At 47.1% G+C, this 27,054-nt stretch overlaps 1 protein-coding gene across 3 annotated transcripts in view; it reads right to left on the bottom strand.

The window, feature by feature from the left end:
- The window catches only part of LOC144754851 (WASH complex subunit 2-like), a 770,229-nt gene that overhangs the window by 328,136 nt on the left and 415,039 nt on the right, over positions 1 to 27,054 (bottom strand). For all 3 annotated transcript variants that reach the window (XM_078643106.1, XM_078643107.1, XM_078643108.1), the window contains exons 22-23: positions 17,653 to 17,832; positions 13,772 to 13,900 (exon numbers count right to left, since the gene is read on the bottom strand). In XM_078643106.1, coding sequence (XP_078499232.1) covers positions 13,772 to 13,900; positions 17,653 to 17,832 — 309 coding nt within the window. The remainder of the gene's footprint in view (positions 1 to 13,771; positions 13,901 to 17,652; positions 17,833 to 27,054) is intronic.

Genomic DNA, 27,054 nt, shown 5'->3' with positions numbered 1-27,054 from the left:
GATGTATAAAGCTCTAAAGTACTGACATACTATAGCTGTAGAACGCTCTCTCTTTTTCCCATTACCCATGCAGAACCTCTCTTCCCCCCCTCCCCCCCAAATACGTACGTAGGGAGTACGACGGCAGTACCCAGCTAGGCAAAACAGGAGTTATTAAACATTAACAAACTTCGCTTGGTATTTCCCATGTTAGAACGAATGTGGGTTAAAATGTCGAGGATAAGTGTGACCGCGGGTACAATTTCCCTCGGTAGGTAACAATACCAATATAATATCAGACCATGAGCAACTGGTAGCATTGCGCCTGCAGACATAGTAAACCATCCAGCTGAACATTGTGCTAAACTACTAAAACCGTTAAACTACTAAAACCCGTTATACTGGCATTAAGCTTCCCTTAGCTATGGCAAAATTAAGTGTATAGAAATCCAGTGCATAGAAACATACAATAATGGAATGAATCCAGGTGCGGTTATTTGCGTTGCTTATTAGAAAAGCTGTAAGAAAAGTTGTAAAATAGGGGTAGAGCCAACTAGCAATTGTGTCCATAGTTACCACTGCTTTGTATTGCGGAGGAGAACAGCGATCAACATTGACAATACTGACCATATGTATGTCAGTGAGGGAACGCTAACGTATAATATGACAAATACTTGGTAATGTGAGTGGTCGGCTAGCAACAATAGAGACCAGAGGAAAGCAATTGCGACGTAGCATTAAATGCACAATGGTGCGACCTGGAGAGGACAAAATGACGGTTAACCTGCTCCTCGATGGCATGGTGTAGTCACGTGGTTTTCCTTTTATTGGATGGGGCATTTGACTGGTCCATTTCGTGAGGTGGGCCATTTTTCAGGTAGTCTTTCAAATCCCTCGGGTCAGTGAAGAACTTCGGGTGGCCATTCAAAATGACTTTGAATTTGGCGGGTCCTGCAAAGGAGCAAGTAATGTTTTTGGATCTGAGTATGGTGCGGAGTTCGAGGAACCCCTTGCGAACTTCCACCGTGTCCTTGGAATAATCCTGCGTAAAGACGATCTTGTGGCCCTCCCACATGATGGAGTGGTTCTTTCTTGCGTATTGTAGGATCATTTCGACATGCTGATATCTGAGTGGCTTACAGATCATTGGTCTGGGACCTCTCTCGCGGTTGGTAGTGAATGTGGGGATTCTGTACGCCCGGTCTAGCTCCAGACCGTGTGGGAATACAAGTTTGGTGATCATGGGGATCCATGCTTCCAGGAAAGCCACGCAGGAGTCCGCATCTTTCTCTGCGTTTTCCGGTATTCCGAAAATTCTGATGTTCCCTCGCCTGTTTCGGTCTTCCAACTCAGCATTTTGGCGTCTGAGGAAGTCAGTGGTGGAAACAAGGCGTTGGATTCTAGTGGCCGACTGGCGTGAGAGATCCTCTACATCGCTGATGCTTTGCTCTGCTGTTCCCAGTCCTGATTTTAGGTCATTCATATCAGCTCTAATAGCTGTTAACTCTAGCTGCATAGAGTCCGTGTTCGCTTTGGTAGATTTGGAAATTTCGGTAAGGTCTCCCAGCTTTTTCAATATCATTTCCATTGTGGCCGCCATGTCAGCTCTACTTTTAATGGGGGAGTCGGAAAGCTGTGGTTCAGGTTTCACCTTTTTTGGATTGTTCTTATCATCTCTGCCCGACATTTTGAAAGTGAGGACTGAGGAGAACCTTCTATTACCCCGTCTGGGAGTCTTGTCAGGGGTTATCGTCGGCGGGCTCAGTCAGAGAGGTAGGTACAGGCTGCGGCTGCGTAGCAAGTAGTGATGGCTAATACCAGGGGGTGTGTTGGTCAGGTGATATCACAGGGAGATCCGCAAGGACCCACAAGGAGATCCTATTCAGAACCAGGCAGGTAGGTGGGCACCAATAAGCAGATGACCTCCTTAGTGCTGGCAAACTGGTTGGCTCTGTGTCTGTAGGTGAGTTGTCCCCTGATCCAAGGCCTGTCAGCTGGACAGTGTTGCAGTGTTGCAGTTGGAAATAGGGATTTAGGTGAGCAAGCCTGAAACAGAGGCAGAGTAAGCTACTGGCTAAGAACACACTACCAGTATGCTTTAAAGTCGTGGTCCCCAGAAATCGATGAAAGCCTCACAAAAAGCAGGCAGGAGGTCTTCTCCTTGATATTAGAGGAGAACCGCTTCCCCAAACAGATGCTTAGTGGCTATTAAAGTTAAAATCAAGATCGGATCGTTTTTTGATGATGGCCGCCATCTTGAGGTCAGGCGAGACGGGCAGGAATCAGCATTAAAATGCAAGTTTTGCGCTGATGTAATCGCCTCTTACCGGCATGTGAGGGATTCCGGCGTTGCTATTATCATCCTCGGTGGAGTTGGATTTGATCTGTTGCGGCTGGGTAGTATAGCCCGAGGTGGTAGTCAGGCACCGCCGATGTGACGGGGCGCCGCCATTTTGAAGGGCACCGATGTCGGCGCGTGGGCGCTCTAAAAGGCAGCAAAAGTCCTCGTGAGGTGCGTTAAGATCGCCGATCAGGGCACCGGAGGGCTCCGCGAGGCATGAGGCATCGGGTCGTCACTTCTCCCGCTGTTCAGGACGGTGAGTCAGCTGGGAACCGAAGTAGTCGCTCTCCCGAGTTGCGGAGCTCGAGGTTAGGCGGCCATTCACACTGCCGTCCAAGCCACGCCATAGAAATGCATTTTTAATGTTAAAGTCAGTACTAGCCACTATGTTATGTTCTGAATACTGAGTTTGTGCTTTTCCAGACCAAGCAGTCTTTAAACATTTTATATACACACTGATTTACATGTATGATTCAATGTCTCTATATGTGTGTGATGTAAAGTGCTCTGCCATCCTACAATGGTATGAGAGATGCTATAAAACAAATGAAATACATGTGACAAAGGGGCTATTACTTCAATATAAAATACTAAGTGCCAGATGTACGATCTGTTTTTATATGCGCGAACGGGTTTGCGAACCCGTTTATGCATGCAAAAACCTACTGAGCCATGTACATAGCCTATTTCGCAAGCCGCAATTTGTTTGCGACTCGCTAAATAGGTTTTGCAACTTGCTATTTGGAAGGGGCATTCCCTTCCAAATAGGGAGTGTCTAAACCATGTACAAATGTTTTGCGGTTGCAAAACAGTCGCAATTACCACCTACTTCAAGTAGATGGTAATGCATTCGCAAATGGGAAGGGGTCCCCAGGGGACCCCTCCCCCTTTGCAAATGCATGCAAAATTATTTTTTAAGGGCAGGCAGTGGTCCCAGGGACCGCTGCCTGCCCTTAGACAATTAAACGAAAACGTTTCATTTTCTTTTTTATTTTAAATGCATGGTAAACAGGCTGCATTTTTTTTTTTAACTGCTTTATTTAAAAGCAGTCCGAGACATGGTGGCCTGCAGAGCCCAGCAGTCCACCATCCCTGGGAGGGCTGGGATTCCTAATGGGCTCGCAAATTGCGAGAGGCTCATTAATATTAATGAACCTCACAATTTGCGACCCCATTGGGAATCCCAAACAGTGTTTAACACACTGTTGTACATTTCATTTAGCAACTCGCAATTTGCCACTCGCAATGTGTCGCCAATTGCAAGGCACTTAATGAAATGGTCGTACATCTGGCTCCAAAATCCTTAGTACTTTGAGTATTTGTTTTGTGTGCACATGTGTGTATTTTTTCCGAATTACTGTTTTAATTTTGAAATTTAACTCATACAAATTGCTTGGGGGTCCACGGCTTCCAGTGGTGACTCAATGGGGGTCCTCAGGAGTCAAAAGTTTGGGAACCACTGCACTAGATTATGACTATACACAGAGATCCCCTACTACAGAACGTAGTTTTCACAAGGAGATGGAAGAGTCCCTGATGCGGCTCATGTTGGCGTCTAGATTTATTTAGGGCGGTTGGTGGGGGTATTAGTGGATGAATTCTCCCCATCGGTATTTGTGGTTCTGGAGCGCCATGTTGAGCGAGAGCAGTGTTGTCTTTTTTCCTTTGGTGATTTGTGCTTGCGTCTTGGTTCACCGGAGGATGATTCTGAGTCATGGCGTGGAGGTGTATGTTGTTTGAGATGTCGCAGTTAGTCTGTCCACTGGAAGACTTCTTCCCGTGTATCTAAGAAGATTGTGGGGGAATTGTACACCACAAGTAATCGCGTAGAAAATAGTGGAGCATAAGTGATCTTGAGGTCACCAGAGGGGCATCTTGGCAGCCTGGAATGACCGCTGCTGCTGTTGGACGAGTCTTATATAGTCCAGGAATATCATGATTCAATGTGAATCGTGAAACTGTTTTGTTTTCATCCAGGATAAGGTCATGGGTGCGATAGTTTAGGATCTGCGCAATAATGGGCCTTGGTCTGGCTCCTGGAGGCAGCCTTTGGAGAAAAGCTCTGTGTGCGCATTCTACTATGAAACAGGGGGAGAGTGTACCTGCTGGGATCCATGAAGCGATCCAATACGCCACAAACTTTTCAGTGTTGCAACTCTCGCAATTCTCAGGGAAGCCAGCGCCGTGGATGTTATTCCTCTGGGCATGCCCTTCGGCGTCTTCTATCCGTGTTGTGAGTCCTTTAGTTAATTTCTCAAGGGTGGAGGCCTTCGCTTGTAGCATAGAAACGGCATCTTCAATCCCCGAAACCCTGGTTTCAGCCTCAGCCAGACGTTCCACCGCACCTCAGAGGTCTTGTCATATAGGTGTCGTGTCGGACCCAATGTAGCCAATGTGGGCCTCCAGCACCACCCTGGATTGGAAAATCGTCGCAAGGATAGCAGTAGTGTCTGGTGAGGCCTCAAAGGCTCCTTCTGCCTCTGTGCAATGTGTGCCTGCACTAGTATATTTATCCATAGTGCTCTGGCGTGCAGTGGTGAATGGGAGTTTATCTTTGGTGTTTGTAGGAATGGGCAGTACCCACTGACCAGCAAACAGGATTCTGTCCCTCTTTATAGAGATCCTGCCGTCCTGTCCCCTGGGTTCTTCTTGATGTGTGCCTGTGATGGTGAAAGAGGTAGCTGTAGCTGCAGGCAGGCGGGAACACCCCCAGCCACACGACTCACTAGGGCCTAGCCTGGACGCCTCCGCAGCAGGGAGACACTCACCCCCAACCCCTAGTGGGCCTCACACCCCAGGGGGTTGTATAGTCGGTTAGTCTCTATGTTGCACTGGGTAGTGACTAGTCCCATCAACCAGCATCCCAGTGTACTTGGCCGCTAGTGTCCGGTCAGGCCTGCTACCTAGTGCAATCTGTAGGGCACCACCAATGTGATATCTGTTATCGGAGGAAGTTCTCACACGTGTGGTCTGCTATTTACCAGCCTTGGGTATGTGGGCACTTCAGGGGGTTATAGCCTATATGAGCGCGTGCACAACGATAGTCCGGCCTGTGTATGTACACTGTAGAGGGCTCGTGGCCGCTAAGACAGCCCAGGGCCCAGGCTCCACCGCAAAGCCGTGCCCAATCTCGCCCCGCAGCGGCCGCGTTCCGCGCTGTGGGAGCACACCAGCGCACCTCTAGGTAGTGCTGAGCAGACAAGGATCCTCGATTGCCGAGTTGCAGCGGGACTCGGGCGCCGAAGGCACTCTGCGTCAACACGTCTCCAGCCGGCCCCGGTCCCAGGTAGTATATTAGGCAGCGCGGGAGCTGCAGCCTGTACTCACCACTCCGTGGCCAATTCAATCCTCCAGCAATAGCCACCAGGAGTACAGCTTGCACTGTACCTCCTTAAGTTGAAGTCGTTTTTTACCAAAGTTGGTGCAGGTGGTGCGGTTATCTCCGGACATGTGTTTCTGGGGTCAACCGACCAAGATGGCCGCGGAGGTAGCATCGGGAAAACGGGCTCTCGGGTTTGGGATCACTTTCGTGTAAATCCCTCCTGGCCCGTTCTCCGCGTTCACCAAGCTCAAGACATCTAACCCCCGCTCTCTACTTACCGCGCTGTTATGCTGGACTGCGCGTCCGATCTGCTGGTCTGCCCAGGAACGAGGAGCTGCTTCTGTGTCCCCCCCAGGCTAGTCGGGCCGATCTCACGCCACCGGCAGGACTTAGCTTGAACCTGCCGTAGGTCCGACAGCCGCTCCGCCTTTGAAGAGCCCTGGCGGGAGTGAAGACCGGAGTGAAGACCGGAGCGGTCTGGAAAGACTCCTGGAACCCAGCGATAGCACGTTGTGGGCGTCGCGACCGCTAAAGAACAGCGGGGATGCCCCCTTTTCACAACGGAAGACATAACACGCAGGGGTAAGGCGCCCCCCCGCACCCACGCTTCACGGTGGGACCGATCCTTTCTGCTCACTGCTACAGCCGGGGATCACATAGAGCTGGCGACGTCTGGCCCTAAGATGGCCGCCGCCCAGGACATTCTTTAACTGTCCTTGCACATCGGAGGCCACAACAAGGAGGATTAAGGCGCCCCCCTCAGGCCTAATTCATCATTCCCACACCCGCGCTGCACGGTGGGACGGATCCTTCCACCCCCCCACTACAACTGGGGGTTACATCGATCTGACGACACCTGGCCTTAAGATGGCCGCCGCCCAGGACATACAGCTTCAGAGAGGAAGATTTTAGAGGCTGCCTCCACCTTACTGATTCTTACAGCGAGCTTGGGCAAGGCCCCCCCCTTCCTGTCGACATGATGGGCTCCTCAGGCCTAATTCATCATTCTAGTGAGCTGAAATCGGCTGACTAATGGTGCCTGACCTTAAGATGTCCGCCACTCTGGACAGAAAGTGACATAGGGAAGATCGAAGGTTGCCCCCATCATTGCCAGATCGCGTTGCGGGCCGAGGAAAGGCCCCCCATCTGCTGCTCACGGTTGGCTTCCCTGGCCTACAAATTCAACAACAGCATGGCGCTAGGCTTGGACCGATGGATAACACCTGGCCCAAAATTGGTTGTCTCCTAGGACGCGGAAACAGCAAGAGTCCGCTCCCGCGCAAACTGGGACGTGGCCCTTCCCCACCTGCTCCCATATCATAATGGATAGCTCCCCCCGCCCCTCAGGTAACTTCCCTTGCGAAATCTCTAGTAGGATGGTTATCAATAAGGTCTATCCTCCGCCTACTACAATGAGGTTAGCATCTTAAGGACAGTTCTAAGATACCAACACCTGCAACCTTACACTTAGTCTACTCGTTGTCTCCTAAATCACGGCCCCTTTTTCAAGACAAATCCTCCAGTCCCCTCGTTCAGCCCATTCCCCCCCCCCCCACAGCCCGCAACTATGCCACCAGGCACGTCACCCTCCGTCTTACCTCCTACCTTGTCCCACATGAAACCGCATGGCGTTAACGCCTTCGTGATTAGCTTCCCACCTAATCTCTCTCCTAAAGCGAGAAGAAACCACAAACACAACTTAATCAGACAACATCCAGAAACTTTATTTGCCGACACATACCACTGCTCCTCTAAAGGTCAGTTAAAATGGACCTCATCTTCCACACAGATAGTCCGGAAAGCTGGAACTCCGTATTGAGAATACAACTTCACATTTCCAAAACGACGATCACCTCACACAGCTGTAAATTGACAACCTCCCTACCTAATCAAGCAAATAGAAAAGGGAATACTTCAGTGACCATTTACTCAAATGGCACAGTTTTGGTACAGGCCAATAATGAGAACCTAGAGGCCTTCCACTCCTTCTTCCCCACCCTGTGCTCAGCACACCTACAGTCACGGCGCCCTGCTCCACCCCATCCTAATGCCCCGAGCGACCTCCCTCTGCTGGAGTCGGAAATACCTTCCTCCCCCCTCCTGATGGGACACCCCAGCCCCCCCCCTCAGAAACTCCCCCCACCACGCTGTCCCTGGGAACCCTATCCTTCAGGTCTCTAAAGACGACCAACGCCCGCTTCCCCCGTTATCTTCTCCTCGCCATCACTCTAGCTTCCCACGAGAGCAGCCCACTTACCCCCATCAACCTACCAGAGAAGACCAAGCCCCACCGCTCCAGCAATCTTGCCCACGCCAACATCACTACTCCCTCCCTAGAGCCCGGTCTGTGGACCCACGCATCACTCCAACCGACCCTCGGAGGATGAGCTCAAGACCTAACCCCCGACCTAGGGCTTCTAATACAAACAGCCCGGTTGACCTGCCCAGCATTAAACCCCTAATGGGGATCTGGCCCCCCTTTCCGCGAGATGCCCCTACCCAAAACTGCTCATCACCAGCCTTGGAAAATATGGCGCACCGGTTGTCCCTACTAGAGAGGCAGCTTGAAATGATATGCAGTGGCCTAGATGACATCCTTGCCAATCTTGATGAGACTCGTAAGCCCCGACATGTCCAACACAGGGCCTCCGATTCGACGGACTCTTTTACTCTCAATTTCTGTGCTGGAAACTTACCTACTCCCGAGAAACGACCGCCAAGGCCCCCTAGAACTGACGAGGGGATCCCTCTTCATTCTCCCTCAAGATCTTTATCCACCACATCTGAAGCTCAGACATACACTAATAAAGATGTGGAGACCCAATCAAATAGGCCTCTCAGATCTGCAGCAGCAATGTCAGAGGAAGAAGCTAAGGAATTAGCCTCCACCTATGTTTCCCATCCCTCAACTGCCACCAACGCCAAGATTCAAGTAATCACGGGCTTTGGAAGAGATTTCACACCTGTGACGCTTACCAGACCCCCACCCACCCTCACCTTCATACCGAGGGCCCCTCTAGAAAAGCAGTCGACCAAAAACAATATTCCTACCAACTGCATGCTCATTAACTGTCGATCTGCCCTCAAGCATGCAACGGATCTTGCCGAAGCCATCCTCTCTCAGGACTTAGACATTGCATTCATCACGGAGACTTGGCTAAAGGAATGCTCCCCACCTTGCTTCGACATGTTAGTGCCCCCGGGTTTCAAACTCATCGATAAAGACAGAATAGACCAACGCGGTGGAGGGATAGCCATCATCCACAAAGAGGATATTTCCATCACTGTAATGGACCCTTGCGAAAATAGCTCCTTTGAATGTCTATCGGTCTCTATTAAGCTTAAGGACAACAGCCCTTTAGTAGGTCACCTTCTCTATCACCCACCCGGCAACAATCCTACTTTTGGGGAACATCTCTCTGACCTAATTGCCCACTGCGCACTCAAAGACATTAACCACATAATTCTGGGTGATCTCAACCTACGTTGGAATGAATCCAACAACGCCCTAATCCAATCGCTTAATACTCTCCTTTGTGACAATAACCTTTTCCAACATTGCTCCGAAGAAACCCACAACAAAGGAGCGATCTTGGATGCCATCATTGCCCAACAAGAAACAATTACAATCGACAACATCCTCCCTGTGGACTGGTCGGACCACCACATGATCTTATTCCACATTAATCAAAGAGTCCTATCTCTGCCTCCTGTGCAGGATCCCCCCAAATGGTCGAGAAATTTCTCCCAGATTCCCCTGGAAGTCATGGTAGATAGGTTAAAGCTACTCCTTCCTAACAACAAAAATCTATCCACAACCGATCTTACCTCACTCTACAACATCAATATGCTAAACCTCCTCGAACAACTAGCACCACTGAAACAAAGAAAGAACAGAGCCATTCCATCCAGATCCTGGTTCGCCTCTGACACCAATGAAGAAAGAAGACAATTAAGAGCTGCAGAAAGACAATGGAGAAGTGTGCCTACTATCTCCCATAGAGACAAACTTAGATCCATCCGGAAGAAGTACAACAACCATATCAAGAACAAGAAATCCATGTATTTCCGATCTGCTCTAGACAACGCAAAGAACAGACCCAAAGAGCTCTTCAGTATTATTAAACAACAAACCTCCAAGCCGGATTCCTCCCTCGGACAGGCCTCCAAAGAACGTTGCGACAGCTTCGCCAACTTCTTCAATGACAAGGTCTCCAAAATCGAGCGCTCTCTGGTCATCAATTGCGCTCCACAACCACATAGCAGCCTGGGGGGGGGTGCTTGGTAGCGCTCCACCACCAAATTCTAAACCATGGTCACTCTTCCAGCCCATTCTAGAAGAGGAAATAGTCAAACTTATCTCCGCCTCGAAACCTTCATCTCATACCCTTGACCCCCTTCCTGCTCTGCTAACCAAAAAACTGAAACTCTCCCTAGCCCCACTTTGGTGCAGGATCATTAATAGCTCCTTACAAACCGGAAATGTCCCAGATTGCCTAAAAGTGGGACAAGTCACTCCATTGCTAAAGAAACCTGGCCTTGATACAAATGACTTAAATAACTTCAGACCCGTCTCCAATCTTCCTCTCCTTTCCAAAATACAAGAAAGGTGTGTTCTCCAACAACTAACACAGCACTTGACCAATACCAACCTCCTTGAATCACATCAGTCAGGATTCAGGAAAGGGTGTAGCACGGAAACTGCAATCCTTAACATAATTGATGACATACACAAATCACTTGACCAAGACCAATGCTGCCTCCTCATTCTCCTCGATCTATCTGCAGCATTCGACACAGTTGACCATATTCTTCTCCTCAAAGCCCTCGGAAAAAGGGCTGGACTAGATGATATGGTGCTCAACTGGTTCCCCTCTTTCCTGCATAATCGCTCACAAAGAATCAAAATGAGAAGCTTTTAATACGACCTTCATCCAGTCAATAGAGGAGTTCCACAAGGTTCAGTGCTCTCCCCTCAACTCTTCAACATCTACATGGAACCCCTCTCCACCCTACTCAGAAAAGCTAACATCCCCTTCCACCTTTACGCAGATGATACCCAAATTTATCTGGAAATCTCCTCCGCTAAAGACATTCACAGACTCAACGAAACACTAAAGGAAGTCCAATGCTGGCTGTCTAGCAACCATCTAAAGCTGAACCCTGGCAAAACTGAATTACTCCTCATCACGAACAAAGAAGAGAACCCACAAATGATCGAATGGCTTAAAAATATTGACGCGCTAAATAAGAATCTCTCCTAGCGGACTCTGTCAAATCACTAGGCATCACACTTGACTCCAAACTAGATCTAACCAAACACATCAAGATCTCGGCTACGAGCGCCTTCCTTAATCTGAAGCTACTAAGCAAAATAAAACCTTTCATTCCACCCAGTCATCTCAAACAAGCCACCCAACAACTGGTGTTATCAAGGCTTCACTATGGGAATGCAATCCTCTCCGGAATACCCAAAATACATCTGGCTCCTCTGAAAACAACCCTCAACGCGGCTGCCAGAATGGTCACTGGAATAAAGAAATTTGACCACATCTTTCCGGCACTAAAAGAACTCAAATGGTTACCAATAGAATTGCGGGCGAACTTTAGAACAGCCTGCCTCACCCACAAAGCCCTTCACACTGCCAAACCTGAATATCTGGCATCCAAACTTAAAAAAGCGGGTCAGAACAGGAACCTCAGAAGCTCTAACACCCTACTCCTGATCCCACTAAAAACTCGAAAACAAAAAACCAAGGATCGCTCCTTTGCCGGGAATGCACCCAAAATTTGGAACTCTATACCCTCCCGACATCAGAACTATTCCTTCTTTCCCTAAATTCAAGAGTCAGCTCAAAATCCTGTTCCTTGATCATTCCTTAACTATCAGATAGGATCACCCTGGAGTGCACCTCAAATGTCTCTTTGCTCTGTATTGTACTTTGCTATGCTTTGTTGGCTTTCTTTTGCACCGCCTTGTAATTATGTGAAGCGCTCAGATACCTTGCGGTCTGGCTAGCGCTATACAAAACTTCCTAAAAAAAATAAAAAATAAGAAATAGTAGAGGGCAGAGAAAAGTCACCTGGGGTTGCTGACATGCTCCCCAAGTCTTCACAGATCACAGTACAACTACACAGGAACATAGGTGCATCCCAGGTGAGCTTGTTGGCTCAAAAGAGCCTTTTAAACACAAGGGGGTTGGGAGCACACTGCCTTTCACCCCAGCAGAGTACACCCTATTACATTCTGGTAAATGCAGTACACTTACTTCACAGTTGCTATAGTTTTTCACCAAAGTTGGTTCAGGTAGTTCTGTTATCTCTGGATACGTGTTTCTGGGGTTAGCCCTTCATCAGTGGAGAGCAGAAGTAGCAGAGAGCAGAGAAAAGTAATTTGGGTTTGCCGAAATGCTGCCCAAGTCTTCACACTGCTTTTAAGTAAGCGTACTGCAGTTACCAAAATGCAATGGGGTGAACTGTGCTGGGATGAGAGGCAGTGTGCTCCCTCCCTCCTTATATTATAGCAGAACTCGACACACTCCAATGCAATCCGCCACTGCTTCGGAGTAAAGAAAGACTGGAGTCGCTATCCGCTTATACAAATTCCTTTCACCATGAATGCTACAAACTTGAAGACCCACAAGCCAGATACAATTTTGCAAAACTTAAAATAACACTATCCAGAGTCCTCAATTTCTTGTGTAAAACCAAGCTTTGATGAGGTGCAATTGTAATTTGCCCCTTGACAAGTATCCCGATAAATCTGGGAACCATGACACCAGACTACCACGGATAGTTGCATATTATCTGACATTCTCAGTGACCAATCATTATTGAAACACTGTCGACTAATGTAACCGCAAGATAGTGACTACACATTTACATCTTGCATTCATGGTACCCGCTCCTGTATAGATTTCATCCTGGAAGCAACATTGCCCTGCAACATAGCGAACACTTACTTTATTCCAAATGGCACATCCAATCAGTATTTAATCACTACGGACCCCCCCAACAAACATTGATTTTTCCACACCCCTGCCAGGTACCTTCACTCAACCAGCCTCCTCCTCCCCCACCTGCTACGTATCCTTTGCCAGAGGTGTAGTTTAATCCAACCTCACTCGCAACTGTTCTTGAATCCCAGAAGAAACTAAAAAACTTTAATCTTCCAATAGGCCCCTAAACATGCCAGTACCCCCTCCCTTCACAGGCTCCAGGATACCCACCCAGTTGATATGCAGACCCTACAACTAAAAATAACATAGCACATAGCATGAAATAAAGGGCTTTTTGGGCAGTCTACCTGTGTATACATGCATAGAGAACTAAATGATTTTCCAGCAATGATATGCAATTAAATATTATTTTTAGTCAGAAGCCTAATTGTATTTCAGGATGGATAGTGTCATACAGTGATTATGCGGTTTTACACAAGCTCCACCCTGAACTAGCAATAACATTTTTACTAAAAACGTTTGTAAATTGCTTATGCATATTGGTTTAAAACATATCTTTATTGATTTTCCTAATGCGTACATCATATAAAGATATAGGGGGAAATACTGTAGTAAGTATAATTGTTACTTGATAAAACTATTATCCTCATAGAAGAAACCATCTTAATGCAATTCGCTCAAACTTTTTATGATTATTGGCAAAAATAATGGTTCAAGGTCAAATGGGTCCGCAGACGCCCTGAATAGGTCCAGTGGAACCCAGGGGCCCCCAGGCCTCAGGTCAAGAAACACCGGTCCTAATTGAAGAACCTTTTAAACTACTGCATGTTTGGTAACCAATGAATTCACATAAATCCATATTTGTAATTTATACAATTTCACAAAAAATATGTTAGCATCGTTCATATTATTTGTATAAGCCACAGAGAACTTGCTTATACTACCTATTGCCCTTCACTAAGGTAGGTGGTGGCATTGACTGAGAAGTATTTTAAGGGACTAACTGGAATCAAATATACATACTTATCTACATTTATTGCGCAGTTTTATAAATTTGTGTTATAAACTCATGTGAAGTCTCTTGCAGTGATGTCACTAGGGAACTTGAATACTGTGACCAATACACTTTGAAGAATGTCAAAGGAAAAATAAGAATTGTTTGCAACTTACCACATTCTTTTTAGAACTTGCAAACAGATCAACATCAGGGTCATTGTCCTTTTGTAATTTGTCACTGAAGAGAAGTTCTTCATCTTGGAAGACACCTGTACTCTTTGAATGTGGGGCTCTTTCAATTGGCTAAAAAGAAACAGAAAAAAATAACCTATATGTTTAAACAAAATCTAAGAACAGAATATCTTCAAACTTGACCTATGCCTTACTTGTGTGTCGATACAGCACATTGGTTGTTACTGAAAAGATTACAGATTAGTGAGTTTGTTTCACAAATAACAATATCTGTTATGATTCATGTGAGTCAGCTACTCATTTTTTACATTTTGAATATCGATAGAATACCTGAATTTTTTTTCACAAATATGGATGTTGAATGGATGTTAAAACATATTGGGCCAGATGAAAGACCGTTGTTTGCGGTCGCAAAGGGGAATTCTGCGCGTTTTCAACCGCAAAAAGGTACCATTGTTTTGCAACCAGATTTGCCGCCGCAAATCACTCGCAGTTTACCACCATTTTCAAAAGGGTGGTAAACCATTCGCAAATGGTAAGGGGTCCCCAGGGGACTTCTTACCCTTTGTGAACTGGTGTGAAAATACTTTTTAAGAGCAGTCAGTGGCCCCAAGGATCACTGCCTACGCTTATGAAATGAAACTGAAAAGTGTTTTCGTTTTTTTTTATGCAGCCTGTTTTCTTTTAAAAACAAACAAACTGCTTTATGGAAAAAGCAGTCACAGACATGGTGGTCTGCTGACCCCAGCAAGCCACCATCCCTGTGAGTGTGAGCCATTCCCAAAGGGGTCACAAACTGCGACAGCCTCATGAATATTAATGAGGCATGCAATTTGAAACCCCATTGGGAATTGCAAACAGTATCCGAGACACTGTTGTACATTCATTTTTGCGAGTTGCAATTTGCGGGTCACAATCTGCGACTTGAAAAAATGAATGGTCGTACATCTGGCCCTTTGTCTCTAAAAATGGTGGCCAAATGTTCACTCTTTTGATTTTTAGTGCTGGGTGTTTGTCCCGCGCTGTCAAATCAGCATTAATGGCTGTGCAAGAGGGCGCTGCTTCTTTCTGCCTCTTGAGTAGAAGTTCTATTTGAGTGGTAGCTTCCTCAACGCGAACATAAGGTTTCTCAACGCGAGCAGTAGTGACCATCCACGACCGCCCGCGTTGAGAAATCTCACAGGGAAGTGGTCTAGCGTTGGATTTTCGTCGCTCGCCAACTAGAGGGCGAGTGAGGAAAAAACTCAGTGAGCTCTGCAAAGTGCAAACTCCTCAAACAGAGTGGAGTTCACTACCCAGGCTTAATAGTGGGACAGTTACAGATGCCCGCTCTATGTTGGATTCAGTGCCACAGTGATTTCGCTGCTGGCTTTGCTTCCCCCAGCTCTTTCTCCTTATTGGTTTTTCTTAATGTTTGTTACCACTCCTCCCAGGATTTCTTTGTTTTCTGGGGAAGAACATCTCTTCAGCATGTCGGCTGAAGGGGCTTGGATGCGATTTGGAAGCAATTGCTTTATCCGAGTCCAAACTGGCTTTGCTGCAATCCATTTTTTCCTATTTTTTGGGAGGGGAAGATACCCTCCTGTGCAACCCACTTGCCTCCTCCCATGTAGTAATTTCCCCCATCTTTACTTGCTACGTACGGCAAACTGCACCACAGTGGAGGTGGGAAATGCTGGCGCTGTACAGTCTGTAATTAGAAGGCTGCATACCACACTTGAGGTACCCTACCAAGTCAGAAGAATTGTGGAGGCATTGTGGGGGCTAGGAGATATTGGGGCACATGCATCATTGAAAATACCGGTCGCAAAGTGAAACTGCAACTTTGCGACTGGAATTTTTGCATTTGAAATGCATCAATCTAAATGCAATTTCGCAATTTAAGTAATCCTAAATTGCAATTCTCTAAATGCAATACATGATGCACTTCAAAATTGCGATTTCACAATTTGGAATCACAAATTACCATCAATTTCAAATTTATGGTAATTTGCGAAAACTTTGAAAAGTGCATGAAAGTGCATTTTTCAAAGTGCCATGTTGCGCACAAACATGCCCTTGGGGCATGTGTGTGCGCAACATGTGATCACATGCCAATTTCAGGGGTGCATCAGGGTGGCCTTTTTTGCCCCCTTGCACCTTTGAAATTGCATGCGCAATTTGCGAGTACCTATTTGGTACTCGCAAATTGTGCATGCAATTCCTATTCATTCCTATGGGCCTCTAGGCCCATAGGAATGAATTGGAAGATATTCCTACGAATCGCAATTTGCAATTCGCAATTAAGGAGTATGTAGGAATCGCTAACATTTTAGCGAAACCTATATGTATAGGCAATTGCAATTCCAGAATTGCGATTTCTAAATAAAGGCAATTATGAAATCACAATTGCCTACATTGATGCATGTGCCCCATAGTGACATATTTGGTGTTCTTGTTAAAGGAGTTCTGGAAGGAAGCTTTGGCAGTGATAAAACAAATAACATGTATCCCGACAAAGGATGATCCAACTTTGGTGGTCCTCAACACAGAATCTGAGTAGAGGAGATTTACTAATTGAATCTACCTACTACTCCTAACAGCAAAACTGATCTGTGTCAGGAACTGAACAAAGGGGCACATGCATCATTGAAAATACCAGTTGCAAAGGGGCAGATTAGTCACTTTGAGACCGGTATTTTTGCATTTGGGATGCATCAACCCAAATGCAATTTCGCAATTTAAATAATCGCAAAATGTGCGATTACCTAAATTGCGAAGGCATTTAGGTAATCGCAAATTGCGCTTCCCTAAACGCAATTCATTATGCACTTCAAAATTGCGATTTAGCAATTTGGAATCGCAAATTACAATACATTTCAGGTTGATGGTAATTTGAGAAAACTTTGAAAAGTGAACAAAAAGGCATTTTTCAAAGTGCCATGTTGTGCACACACATGCCCTTGGGGCACGTGCGTGCGCAACATGTGATCGCATGCCAATTTCAGGGGTGCATCAGGTTGGCAGTTTGGCCCCCTTGCACCCTTGAAATTGCATGTGCAATTTCCGAGTACCTATTTGGTACTCGCAAACTGCGCATGCAATTCCCATTTAATGAATGGGAAGCTATTCCTTAATTGCGAAACCAACATGCATAGGCAATTGCAATTCCATCATTGCGATTCCTTAATAATTGCAATTATGGAATCGCAATTGCCAGCATTGATGCATCTGCCCCAAAGCTTCTAGCACCCTTGATGCACATGTGATACTTGAAACTCTGGGACACAATGGCTAAGTAACATCTGACATTACATAGAAGCAATCAGGGGTATACATTTCTAGATTTCTGGTAACCTGTTTTTAACATTCATGGTGAGAGGTGATATAGATGTGACTTGCCCTCCAAAGCTCAGGATGCTGAAAATGATGTCGGAGGGCTGCTTATACCATAAAGAGGAAACTGTACTTCACACACTGAGCACTGTGGGATTTCTTAGCCAACCCATGGGCCATGCCTGGATGCACTATCAGATAGGAGTGAAGCATAGAGGAAGATATGGGAAAGATGTCTGGGAGGAAGATCATATAAGTGATTATACATTTTGATGATTATAAAACAATGGGTGGCTTCTCCTTGGCTTATGATTCTATGGTATATTGATCTTTGATCCTTTGGAAATTAATAAAATAGTATTTAAAAAAAACACCCGATCACAACCTATTGGTGCAAGAAAACATATCCAATCCTAAAAAGACAGGTCGCTAATCTACTACTTCAAAGTGCTAACGAGTTTCACCAATGCAAATCATTTTAGTAAAAGATTCCACATTGCTGTAGTTGGTACCCCCCCATCCACCCCCTCTAATCAAAATACTCCAACCTTTTGTACTTCTTTTTGGGGGTCTTTTTGACTTAGTTGATCTTCAAAGGTCCCTTCCTCTTCATCTTCTTCAAACAAGCTCAAAATATTTTTTATGTTCTTGTTTTCTTTTCCAAGTGGCAGCATTCCAGGAACTGGACTGCTCTCATCATTTTGCAGGCTGGTAATAGAAGTCTCTGCCTGCAGAAAATATAATAATTGAATGCATACAGCAGTAATCATAATTCTTTGTTGATTTCCATTTTTCCAACACAGCCCTAAAAGAAAACATCATCAAATTAGACACATCTGCATTTTAGCCTCAATGACAGACTTAAGGGTTAGTAAGTGAATATTACACTGTAGTAGAAATGGATCTGTAATTTATCTGGGAAGAAGCAAACCGCACCCAGGAAAGGATATAAGACCACTATAAAATGGATATATATACAATATGCAAATGTCCTAATATAATAGGAAGTTAAGTTGTGGGGTCCAGGATTATGCATAAGAGTCTCTTATAAGCACAGCAAACACAAAACAATAACTGCAATATGAAAAAGAAGATAATTTTTTACAATTAGACAAACACGTTACTTACTTACCTTCAGTAACGTTCTTTTTGGCGGATACTCTATGGAGCCACAGATTTTTCACCTTTAGAATATCCCTAAGCACCAGCATGAATCATGAAGATTTTTTAGCATAGCCCTGAGTGCCAGTAAGTGGCGTGGTGTGAATCTGCATAGACCATGTTCCACCCCAGAAGTGACTGTCTGAACCCCACATAAGCAGCATCCAACAGTGCTGTCAGTTCCTTTCTGGATTCTGTCTGTGCCCTTGGACGTGGAGATCAAAAAACAATTATATGTGTGCAGATCTCTTGCGTGGGAACATTTCAAATGAAAAAGAGGCAATTCCACAGAACAGGGAGGTAGGACAGTGATGAGGAATCTTCAGTCAGAGTATTCACCAGTAAGAATGTTACTGAAGCTAAATAACTTGTTCTTCTGGTGTATATTTCTAAACATAGCTTCCTCACTTTTAGAATAGATACAAATTCAGTAATTCACCTCCCCTCCCTGCCTTACCCCAAGGCGGTTGGTCTGTGAAATGGCTCAAATCAGAAAGTCTTACAGGACACACAGGGCAAGATACCTTTCCATTGAACTTAGCTGTCAAGGCAGTAGTGCTTTGAAGTATGCACTCATGCCCACGTTGTGGGCTAGCAAATATCCAGTTCAGGCACTCTGTCAACACAGTGGTGGCACCCTTGACCTTGGTGGTATCGGCCCTTCAAAGGCTGTTTCTTGGATAATGTGTAGCATGAATAGGACTATCCAGCAGGACAATTCTTTTTCTGTATTACCTTGCATTTTTTGGCCATGGAGAACCCAACAAACAGCTGATTTTCAAAACCGTGGTCTTTTGGTGCAATCAAAGTAAAAACTCAGCGATCTTTTGGAGTCCAAACAATGGCATCTTTCCTCTTGCTTCAAGATGTGAGGTGGAGCAAAGAACGTTGGAACTGTGATGAACTGTCTCACATGAAAGGGGGTCATAACCTTTGGTAAAAAGGCCATCCCAGTCTTCCACACCAGTTTGTCTTGAATGAAAGTGGCCTAGGAAGGCTGGACTGAAACAGCCTGAAGCTCACTCACATAGTTCAAGTTCAAGTTCGGGCATTTGTATAGCGCACTGCTCACCCAGAGGGTCTCAAGGCGCTTGGGGAGGGGTTCATTATTTGTCGAATAGCCAGGTTTTAAGTTCTTTTCTGAAGGAGATGTGGTTTTGAGTGAGTCGGAGGTGAGTGGGGAGTGAGTTCCAGGTCTTGGCAGCAAGGAAGGAGAAGGATCTGCCACCCATGGTGGATTTTCGGATGCGCGGGACAGCGGCGAGGGCTTGATTGGACGATCTTAGTTGTCTGGTGGGTTTGTAGAAGGACAGTCGAGTGTTGAGGCATTCGGGTCCTAGATTGTAAAGGGCCTTGTGTGCGTGGGTGAGAAGGCGGAATGTAATTCTTTTGTTGACGGGAAGCCAGTGGAGGACTTTTAGGTGTCCGGTGATGTGGTCTTGGCGAGGAATGTCTAATATGAGTCTCGCTGATGAGTTTTGGATGCGTTGTAGTTTTTTCTGTAGTTTTGCTGTGATTCCGGCGTATAGTGTGTTACCATAATCCAGTCGACTCGTGACCAGTGCGTGGGTGACGGTCTTTCTTGTCTCGAGGGGGATCCAACGGAAGATCTTTTTGAGAATGCGAAGTACGTTGAAGCAGGAGGATGAGACTGCGTTAACTTGTCTGGACATCGAGAGAGATGAGTCTAGGATAAAGCCAAGGTTACGTGCATGGTCTGTGGGTGTGGGTGCTGTGCCCAGGGCGGAAGGCCACCAAGAGTCGTCCCAGGCAGAGGGGGAAGAGCCTAGGATGAGCACCTCCGTTTTGTCTGAGTTGAGTTTTAGGCGGCTATGTTTCATCCATTCGGCTACTTCTTTCATGCCTTTGTGGAGATTGTTCTTGGCGGTGTTAGGGTCTTTGGTGAGGGAAAGGATTAACTGGGTGTCGTCGGCGTAAGAGATGATGTTAAGGTTGTGATGACGCGCGATGGAGGCGAGTGGACTCATGTAAACGTTGAAGAGGGTGGGACTGAGTGAAGATCCTTGTGGTACGCCACAGATGACTTCAGTGGCCTCAGAGTTGAATGGGGGAAGTCGGACTCTTTGAGTTCTCCCAGCGAGGAATGAGGTGATCCAGTCCAAGGCTTTTCCTTGTATGCCGATGCTGCTGAGGCGTTGTATAAGGGTGCTGTGGCAAACTGTGTCGAAAGCGGCGGAGAGGTCGAGTAGAATGAGGGCCACTGTTTCACCGTTGTCTAGTAGTGTTCGGATGTCGTCAGTCGCAGCAATGAGGGCGGTTTCGGTGCTGTGTTTGGCTCGAAACCTGGATTGAGATGGATCGAGGGCGTTTTTGGATTCAAGGAAGGCGGCGAGCTGGCTGTTGACGGCTTTCTCGATGACTTTGGCCGGGAATGGGAGGAGGGATATGGGTCGGTAGTTTTTGAGTTCCGAGGGGTCTGCTGTGGGTTTCTTCAGAAGGGCGCTGAGTTCGGCGTGTTTCCAGCTTTCTGGAAAGGTGGCAGAGTTGAACGAGCAGTTGATGACATCTCGGAGATGGGGTGCGATGATGGAGTCCGCTTTGTTGAAGATGTGGTGGGGGCAGGGGTCGGTTGGCGAGCCAGAGTGGATGGAGTTCATTAGGCGGATGGTGTCTTCAGTGGTGATTGGGTTCCAGGCGGTAACGTTGTTAGTTGGTGGAGTAGGGTCTGAGGGGGGTGGGGAGGGTTGAACGCTGGGAGTATTCTCGAAGCTGTTGTGAATGTCGGCAATTTTGTTGTAGAAGAAGGAGGATAACGCATCGCAGAGGTCTCGGGAGGGAGTGATGTCGTTAGATGCTGCGGTGGGGTTGGTGAATTCTTTGATGATGTTGAAAAGTTCCTTGCTGTTGTGATTGTTGTTGTCGAGACGATCCTTGAAAGCTGATTTCTTGGCGGATCGATTCAGTTGGTGGTGTTTGCGGGTGGGTGCTTTGAGGGTGGACATGTTGTCGGAGGTTGGGTTTTTTCTCCATGTTTTCTCCAGGGCTCGGCATAGCTTCTTGGATTTTTTAAGGTCATCATTGAACCAGGGAGCCTTTTTGCTGGCTGATTTGATCTGGTGCTTTTTCAAGGGCGCTAATTCGTCAGCACTGAGGGTGATCCATTGCTTGAGATTGGTGGCCGCTTGGTTTGGGTCCGATGATAGGGTAGGAGGGTTTTGGTTGAGTGATGTGAGGAGTTGTTCGGAGGTGATTTTGTTCCAGTTTCTTCGAGTAATAGGTTGTGGGCGGTTGTGGTTCAGGGTGGTTTTGTAGTTGAAGTGGACACAGCTGTGGTCCGTCCAGTGGAGAGCTGTGGTGCGATCAAAGGAGATGTGCTTGCTGGAGGCGAAGATGGGGTCGAGCGTGTGTCCGGCTATATGGGTGGTGGTGTTTATAAGTTGTTTGAGTCCAAGATTGGCCAGGTTGTCCAGAAGGGTGGTGGTGTTGCTGTCGTGTTTGTTTTCCAGGTGGTAGTTGAAGTCTCCTAATAGGATGTAGTTCTCGGAGGCGAGGGCATGTGGGCTGATGAAGTCCGTGATGTCATCGCTGAATTGAGTGCGGGTACCTGGAGGCCTATAGATGAGGGTGCCTCTAAGTGTGGTCCTAGGGTTGGTGTGAATCTGAAAGTGGAGATGTTCGGCGGTTGCAAGATTATCGTCGGAGCTGGTCGTGATTTTGATGGTGTTCTTATGAATGATGGCGATGCCACCTCCAGTTTGATTGGTGCGGTCTTTACGGGTAATCTTGTAAGCATCTGGTATGGCTATGGCGATGTCGGGTGCTGATGATGTATTCATCCATGTTTCTGTAAGGAAGGCGATGCCCGGTGACGCAGTGTCGAGTAGGTTCCAGAGTTCAATGGCGTGTCTGTGGACCGATCGGGTGTTGAGCAGGATGCACTTCAGGCGGTTAGAGTCGGGGCTGTGTATGGAGGAAGGGTGTTTGGTGAGTGTTCTGAAACAGTTGAACTTGCACGAGAGGCAAGCGAATGGGCCGTGAGTACGTCCTGGGGTGGCATTGTAGCATTGTGGTGCGCGTCCGGGGTTGAGGGCGTGGAGAGTTGCGGCATCATAAGTGAATCTAGTGGGTTGGGTGAGGCGGGGACCAGGGGGACAGGCGCTGGGTGCGGTCCAGGCGCGGACGGGCGTAGACGGGCTTACCTTTGGCGCACCTTCGGCGCGCAAGGGGCGCGATTGCTGCGCGTAGGTGCAATTGACTTAAATAGAGAAGCGAAGGGGGGCGGAGCGTGGGAGGGGGAGCTGGGAGGCGGGAGCGTAGGGGGAGGGACGGGCTGCAGGCACAACAAAATGGATGATACAACAACAGGGCAACAGGACGCTGTGGGCACAATCAGGTAGCGATTGTGCTCAGGGGCAATGCGGGTAATGCGAGCTGGCGGTGGAACACACGGGCACAATTTCAATGGAATAAAATGTTAAAGCAATGCGGAGCGTACACAGGTCAAATATGCAAAATAGGCAAAGCAATGCGGAGCGTTCACAGATTAACTATTCTAAGCACACAAAGCAATGCGGAGCGCTACGCAACAGAGCGGGTGCAAATTCGATTAAACTAAATTTAAACTATGGCAGTGGTGGGGGATCAGCGCTACGATACCAGTTGCAGCGCTATGGGTTCAGGATGAGAGTATCACATTGATTATTGAGTATTCACATTGAGACATTGAGTATTCACATGAGAGTATCACAATGAGAAAGACTGTTTTCAGAGTCAGGAGATGGAGAGAGCAGTTGTGCATTGGCTACAAACAGATGCATATATGTAAAGAAAAACTATAAATTAAGATCCCACTCTAACATCACAAAGGTCTTAGGAAGAAACATGAATTAAGTCATCAAGAAACTGAATCACAAGAAGTGATTTTAACAAGGATAGCTGGTCCAGTAAATACAAAAAGGCTGACAAATAACCTTTAACAGTGCTAAGCGTAAGTCCTTGCTGGGACAAACAAAAAATCAAAATACATAGAGCAATTTGACATGCAGCGGGCCCATATTATGGGTGCCACACCAAGCAACAAACTTGTACCAGTGTGAACAGACTTTGTAGAAGGACGTCTGGCTGAAAGGTTAACATCCACAAAGTCAGGACAGAGAGTGTTGTCAACTGACGCCACTCAACCTCCATGCATAGAGATGTAGACTGCACAGGCCGAGAAGAAAGACTCTTCCCTGCCCTGCTACTGCGAAAGAAGATCCTTCTGAAGCAGTAGGCTGATTAGAGGACAGAAGCGCTTGCCCAGAAGTTCCAGGTAGAACACTCTCTTAGACTAATCTGGGCCATAAGGAGGACTCTGGTCTGGTCATTCCTGATATTCTTCAGAACATGAGGCAGGAAAGGTGGCGGTGGAAAGGAATGAAGGAGTCCTGACTCTTTAGGAGCTCCACTGTGCAAAGGTGCTGACATTGCATGTATTCTGCAGTGGCGAAAAGATCAAGCTAGGGTTCTACCCACTGCTGGAAGATGCCCTGTGCCACTTCCGGATGTAACTGCCGTTCATGATCTGCGAGGGGTTGCTGACTGAGTTTGTACACCATGACGTTTGAACATCCCACCAGGTGGTGTACGATTAGGGAAATTCACGGACGATTCAATGGGTTCCAAAGGTGCAGGACCTCCTGGTCCAGTGGCCAGCCAATCCCTGGCTTGTTGCAATATCACATGGCAGTGGTGTTATCCATGAGGACCTGAACCAGCCTCTCCCTAATGGACAGTAGGAAGACTTTCAAGACCTACCAGATAACCTCCCTAACCCACTACCACTAGTGTTGCATTGTTCTCCATTGATATTTCTTGGTTGGGTAGAGCAGACTTTGCTGCTGGCCCAATTGCAGTCCATTAGCCACTACTGCAAATCTTTTGAAGTCTCCTCTGAAACCAGGATGGAATCTGACAGGTTCCCTGGGTACTGGGCCCACTGAGACTTCAGATCTCACTGCAGAGCCAGCATATATCATCTGGCATAGTTGACAAGCAGGATGCACAAACCGAATAAGCCAAAAAAACTCAGAGTCATCCTTGCTGAAACTTAGGAACAAGGCTGAAACATTGGATTTATAGCCTGAATGTCCTGGATTTGCTGATCTGAAGGAAAGACCCAATAATGACCTGTATCCACGAAGGATCCCAAGAAAGGGAGCCTCTGCGAAAGAGCAAGATTTGAGTTTGGAACATTGATGGTGAACCCCAATAATGTCAGGAGGTTCTCTGTTGACTGGACATGGTCCACGACTGACTGTGGCAAGCCCACCTTGAACAGCAAGTCATCGAGGTAGGAAAATACTGGAATGCCTCACGTCTGGTGTTTGGGTTGTCTGATTAAGCAGTATAACTGCGATATGAGATGGGCGTCATCAGTTTTGGATAATAGCCACTATTCAAATGCAGTGAGGTGATGCTACGCCGCAGACATCAGAGTGCATGACACAGTGCCTTATCTGTTGATAATGAAAGTGTTCTGATTCGGGGAGACACTGCTGGCTACAGAGGTCCTCAAAAGAAAGCGGGCCATCCTAGTCGATGAGGTGTCCAATCGATCTGCTTCACTCCCTTGTCCACTGTGTAAAGGTCTTTGTATCCATCCCCGGGGAGAAGGAAGTGTTCTCTACAATGGGAGTCAAGGGGGACGGAAAGGTGGTGAGGTTCCTTTTGAGACAGAAAGGTGGTGAGGTTCCTTTTGACCGCTATCTTATCCCAAGCCTTAAGAGGAACTCTTGTTACGCAAAAGAGATAGAGATTATTAGGCTTGGCCGCATCTGGCAGGAAAGGAATCTGCTATAGTGACCGCTCTGCTAGCGCCCTGTCTATTAAAAGCCGATTCTTTTCGGATTCCGGGCGTGACCATTCCACAAAAACCTTTATCCGGGCCGCCCAATAATAATCCTGTCGGTTTGAGATTCCTAGGCCCCCCTAAGTCACACCACATTCTAGGTCTCTTGCCCGCCCAAATGAAGAATGGCAAACACTTTTAGACCCCTGTAATGCCCTAGTATATGGTACCAGTGGTACCCAGGGCAGGGATGTAAAATGGGCACCAAGGCTGCAGCACTTATTGTGCCACCCTGAGTGAAAACAAGACTGCAGGTCTGCCATGTCAGTCCTGCACGAGCAGCTTGCCTGCCCGAGTTCGACCCTGCACACACTATGTATGACATGGTAAGCTCACAGCATTTAATATATGCCAGACACCCCTAAGGTAGGCCTCTTATAGCCCAGGAAGCAGGGTGTATTATGTTATATGGGTTGAAATATATGTGCATGCATATATTGCCCTGTAGTAGAATTCTAAACGTGATTCTACTATAAGTGACTGACCCTCCATAGGATAACATGGGCTGGACACTGGACACACCCCAGATGTCCAGATCCATTATGGGAAGGCTGATTTCTTTTATGTTGGTGTCAAACACAGGGCTTTTTAACACTTAACACGATGATGGTGTCAAGGTTTAACCAGCATGCACATAGGTGGCAAGAGCTTTGTGTGCAGGAGGTGACATCTCTGCCCACACAGGATGGCTAGTGAATGGGCCATCATGGCGGTGAGCCTCGAAGACTTCACCGGCGCTGATGAAAAAAGGAACTTGTCCCCCACCCGAAGGACCAAGCCTCCCTATGACCCAGGCACTGTTTTTCACGGGCAGGTGGAAAATTAGCTATCCAGGAGGCGTACACCTCCACAGGACTGACCACAGCTCTAGGGCATTGCAGGCGAGGGAGTAAAAAGCGGGTTCAGACTAATTCTAGTGACATTCACCCATAGGATGTTGTCACTAAATAGGCACATTAGCCACAGCACTAGATGCCCATTGGCTACTAGTCCTCACACCCACTAACAGCCCCTCAATCCAGGACTTAAGGGGCACCCCTGACACCAGAACCTTATATTCCACGTGACATCAAGAAGAGGCCCGTTTCCATGACAAAGCAGGACTCCGCGAAGTAGCCACCCTGCACCCACTGGATTCTGACTTGATCAAGGCAAGAGACTGGTTCCAAAAGGAAGGTGAACTCCTCTGCAAACTCCAGACTTCACAAGAACTCACTTGGGCTAGAGGAATGAGTCCACTGCAGTCAGCAGGCACAAACCGCCAAAATCCACAACCTTGAAGTGCTCTCCACCAAGTCGTCAGGCGTGGCACCTCAACATGACTGGGCAGGTAGCTTCTGGGAATTGTAGTCCAGACCCTCAGTAAGGCTTAGCTTTTTACAATGTTCCCCTGGTCCTTCGGAAGAAGATTTCCACAACTGCGGAATGGCAAGTACCAAGGCTTGTTGCTGATCAGCCCGACTACTACCTGCTTCATTCCACGCTCCAAGCGGAGAGATCCATCAGCACCAATGACCAACCACCCCTGTGGCTTCATTGTGAAGATATGCATTTGTTTTCACCCTCTCTTGGAACGCCTGCCATTACTAGTGGCCGCGGATCCATTCAGCACCGTGGAAAGCAAAGAGCAGCTCTGCACCAGAGTCCACAGAGCCAGGAGGAGTTGATCTGCCTGGAGACTCCTGGTCCAGGGCCAACTCTTTGCTTATGATCCAAAGGGTTTTGCTCAACTCGTACCGCCAGTACCTTTTTGCTAAAGTATCCATTTAAAGACCGCAAGTCTGATTGACAGCTTCATTTGCAGCTAAAGTGCACCTCAACACCGGCTCCCCTGAGGCAGGTAAAATTGTGCTAGCTGTTGTAAACTGGTTTAGGGACTCACGAGACCTTAACCCTGAGTGGGTTCCGTTAAACTCCCTCTCTAAGTAATCAATTGCAT

Source organism: Lissotriton helveticus, chromosome 5_1 (genome assembly GCF_964261635.1).
Source record: "Lissotriton helveticus chromosome 5_1, aLisHel1.1, whole genome shotgun sequence".
Taxonomy (NCBI): Eukaryota; Metazoa; Chordata; class Amphibia; order Caudata; family Salamandridae; genus Lissotriton; species Lissotriton helveticus.
Note: the sequence above shows the minus strand (reverse complement) of the source record. Positions and strands in the feature narration are given on the sequence as shown.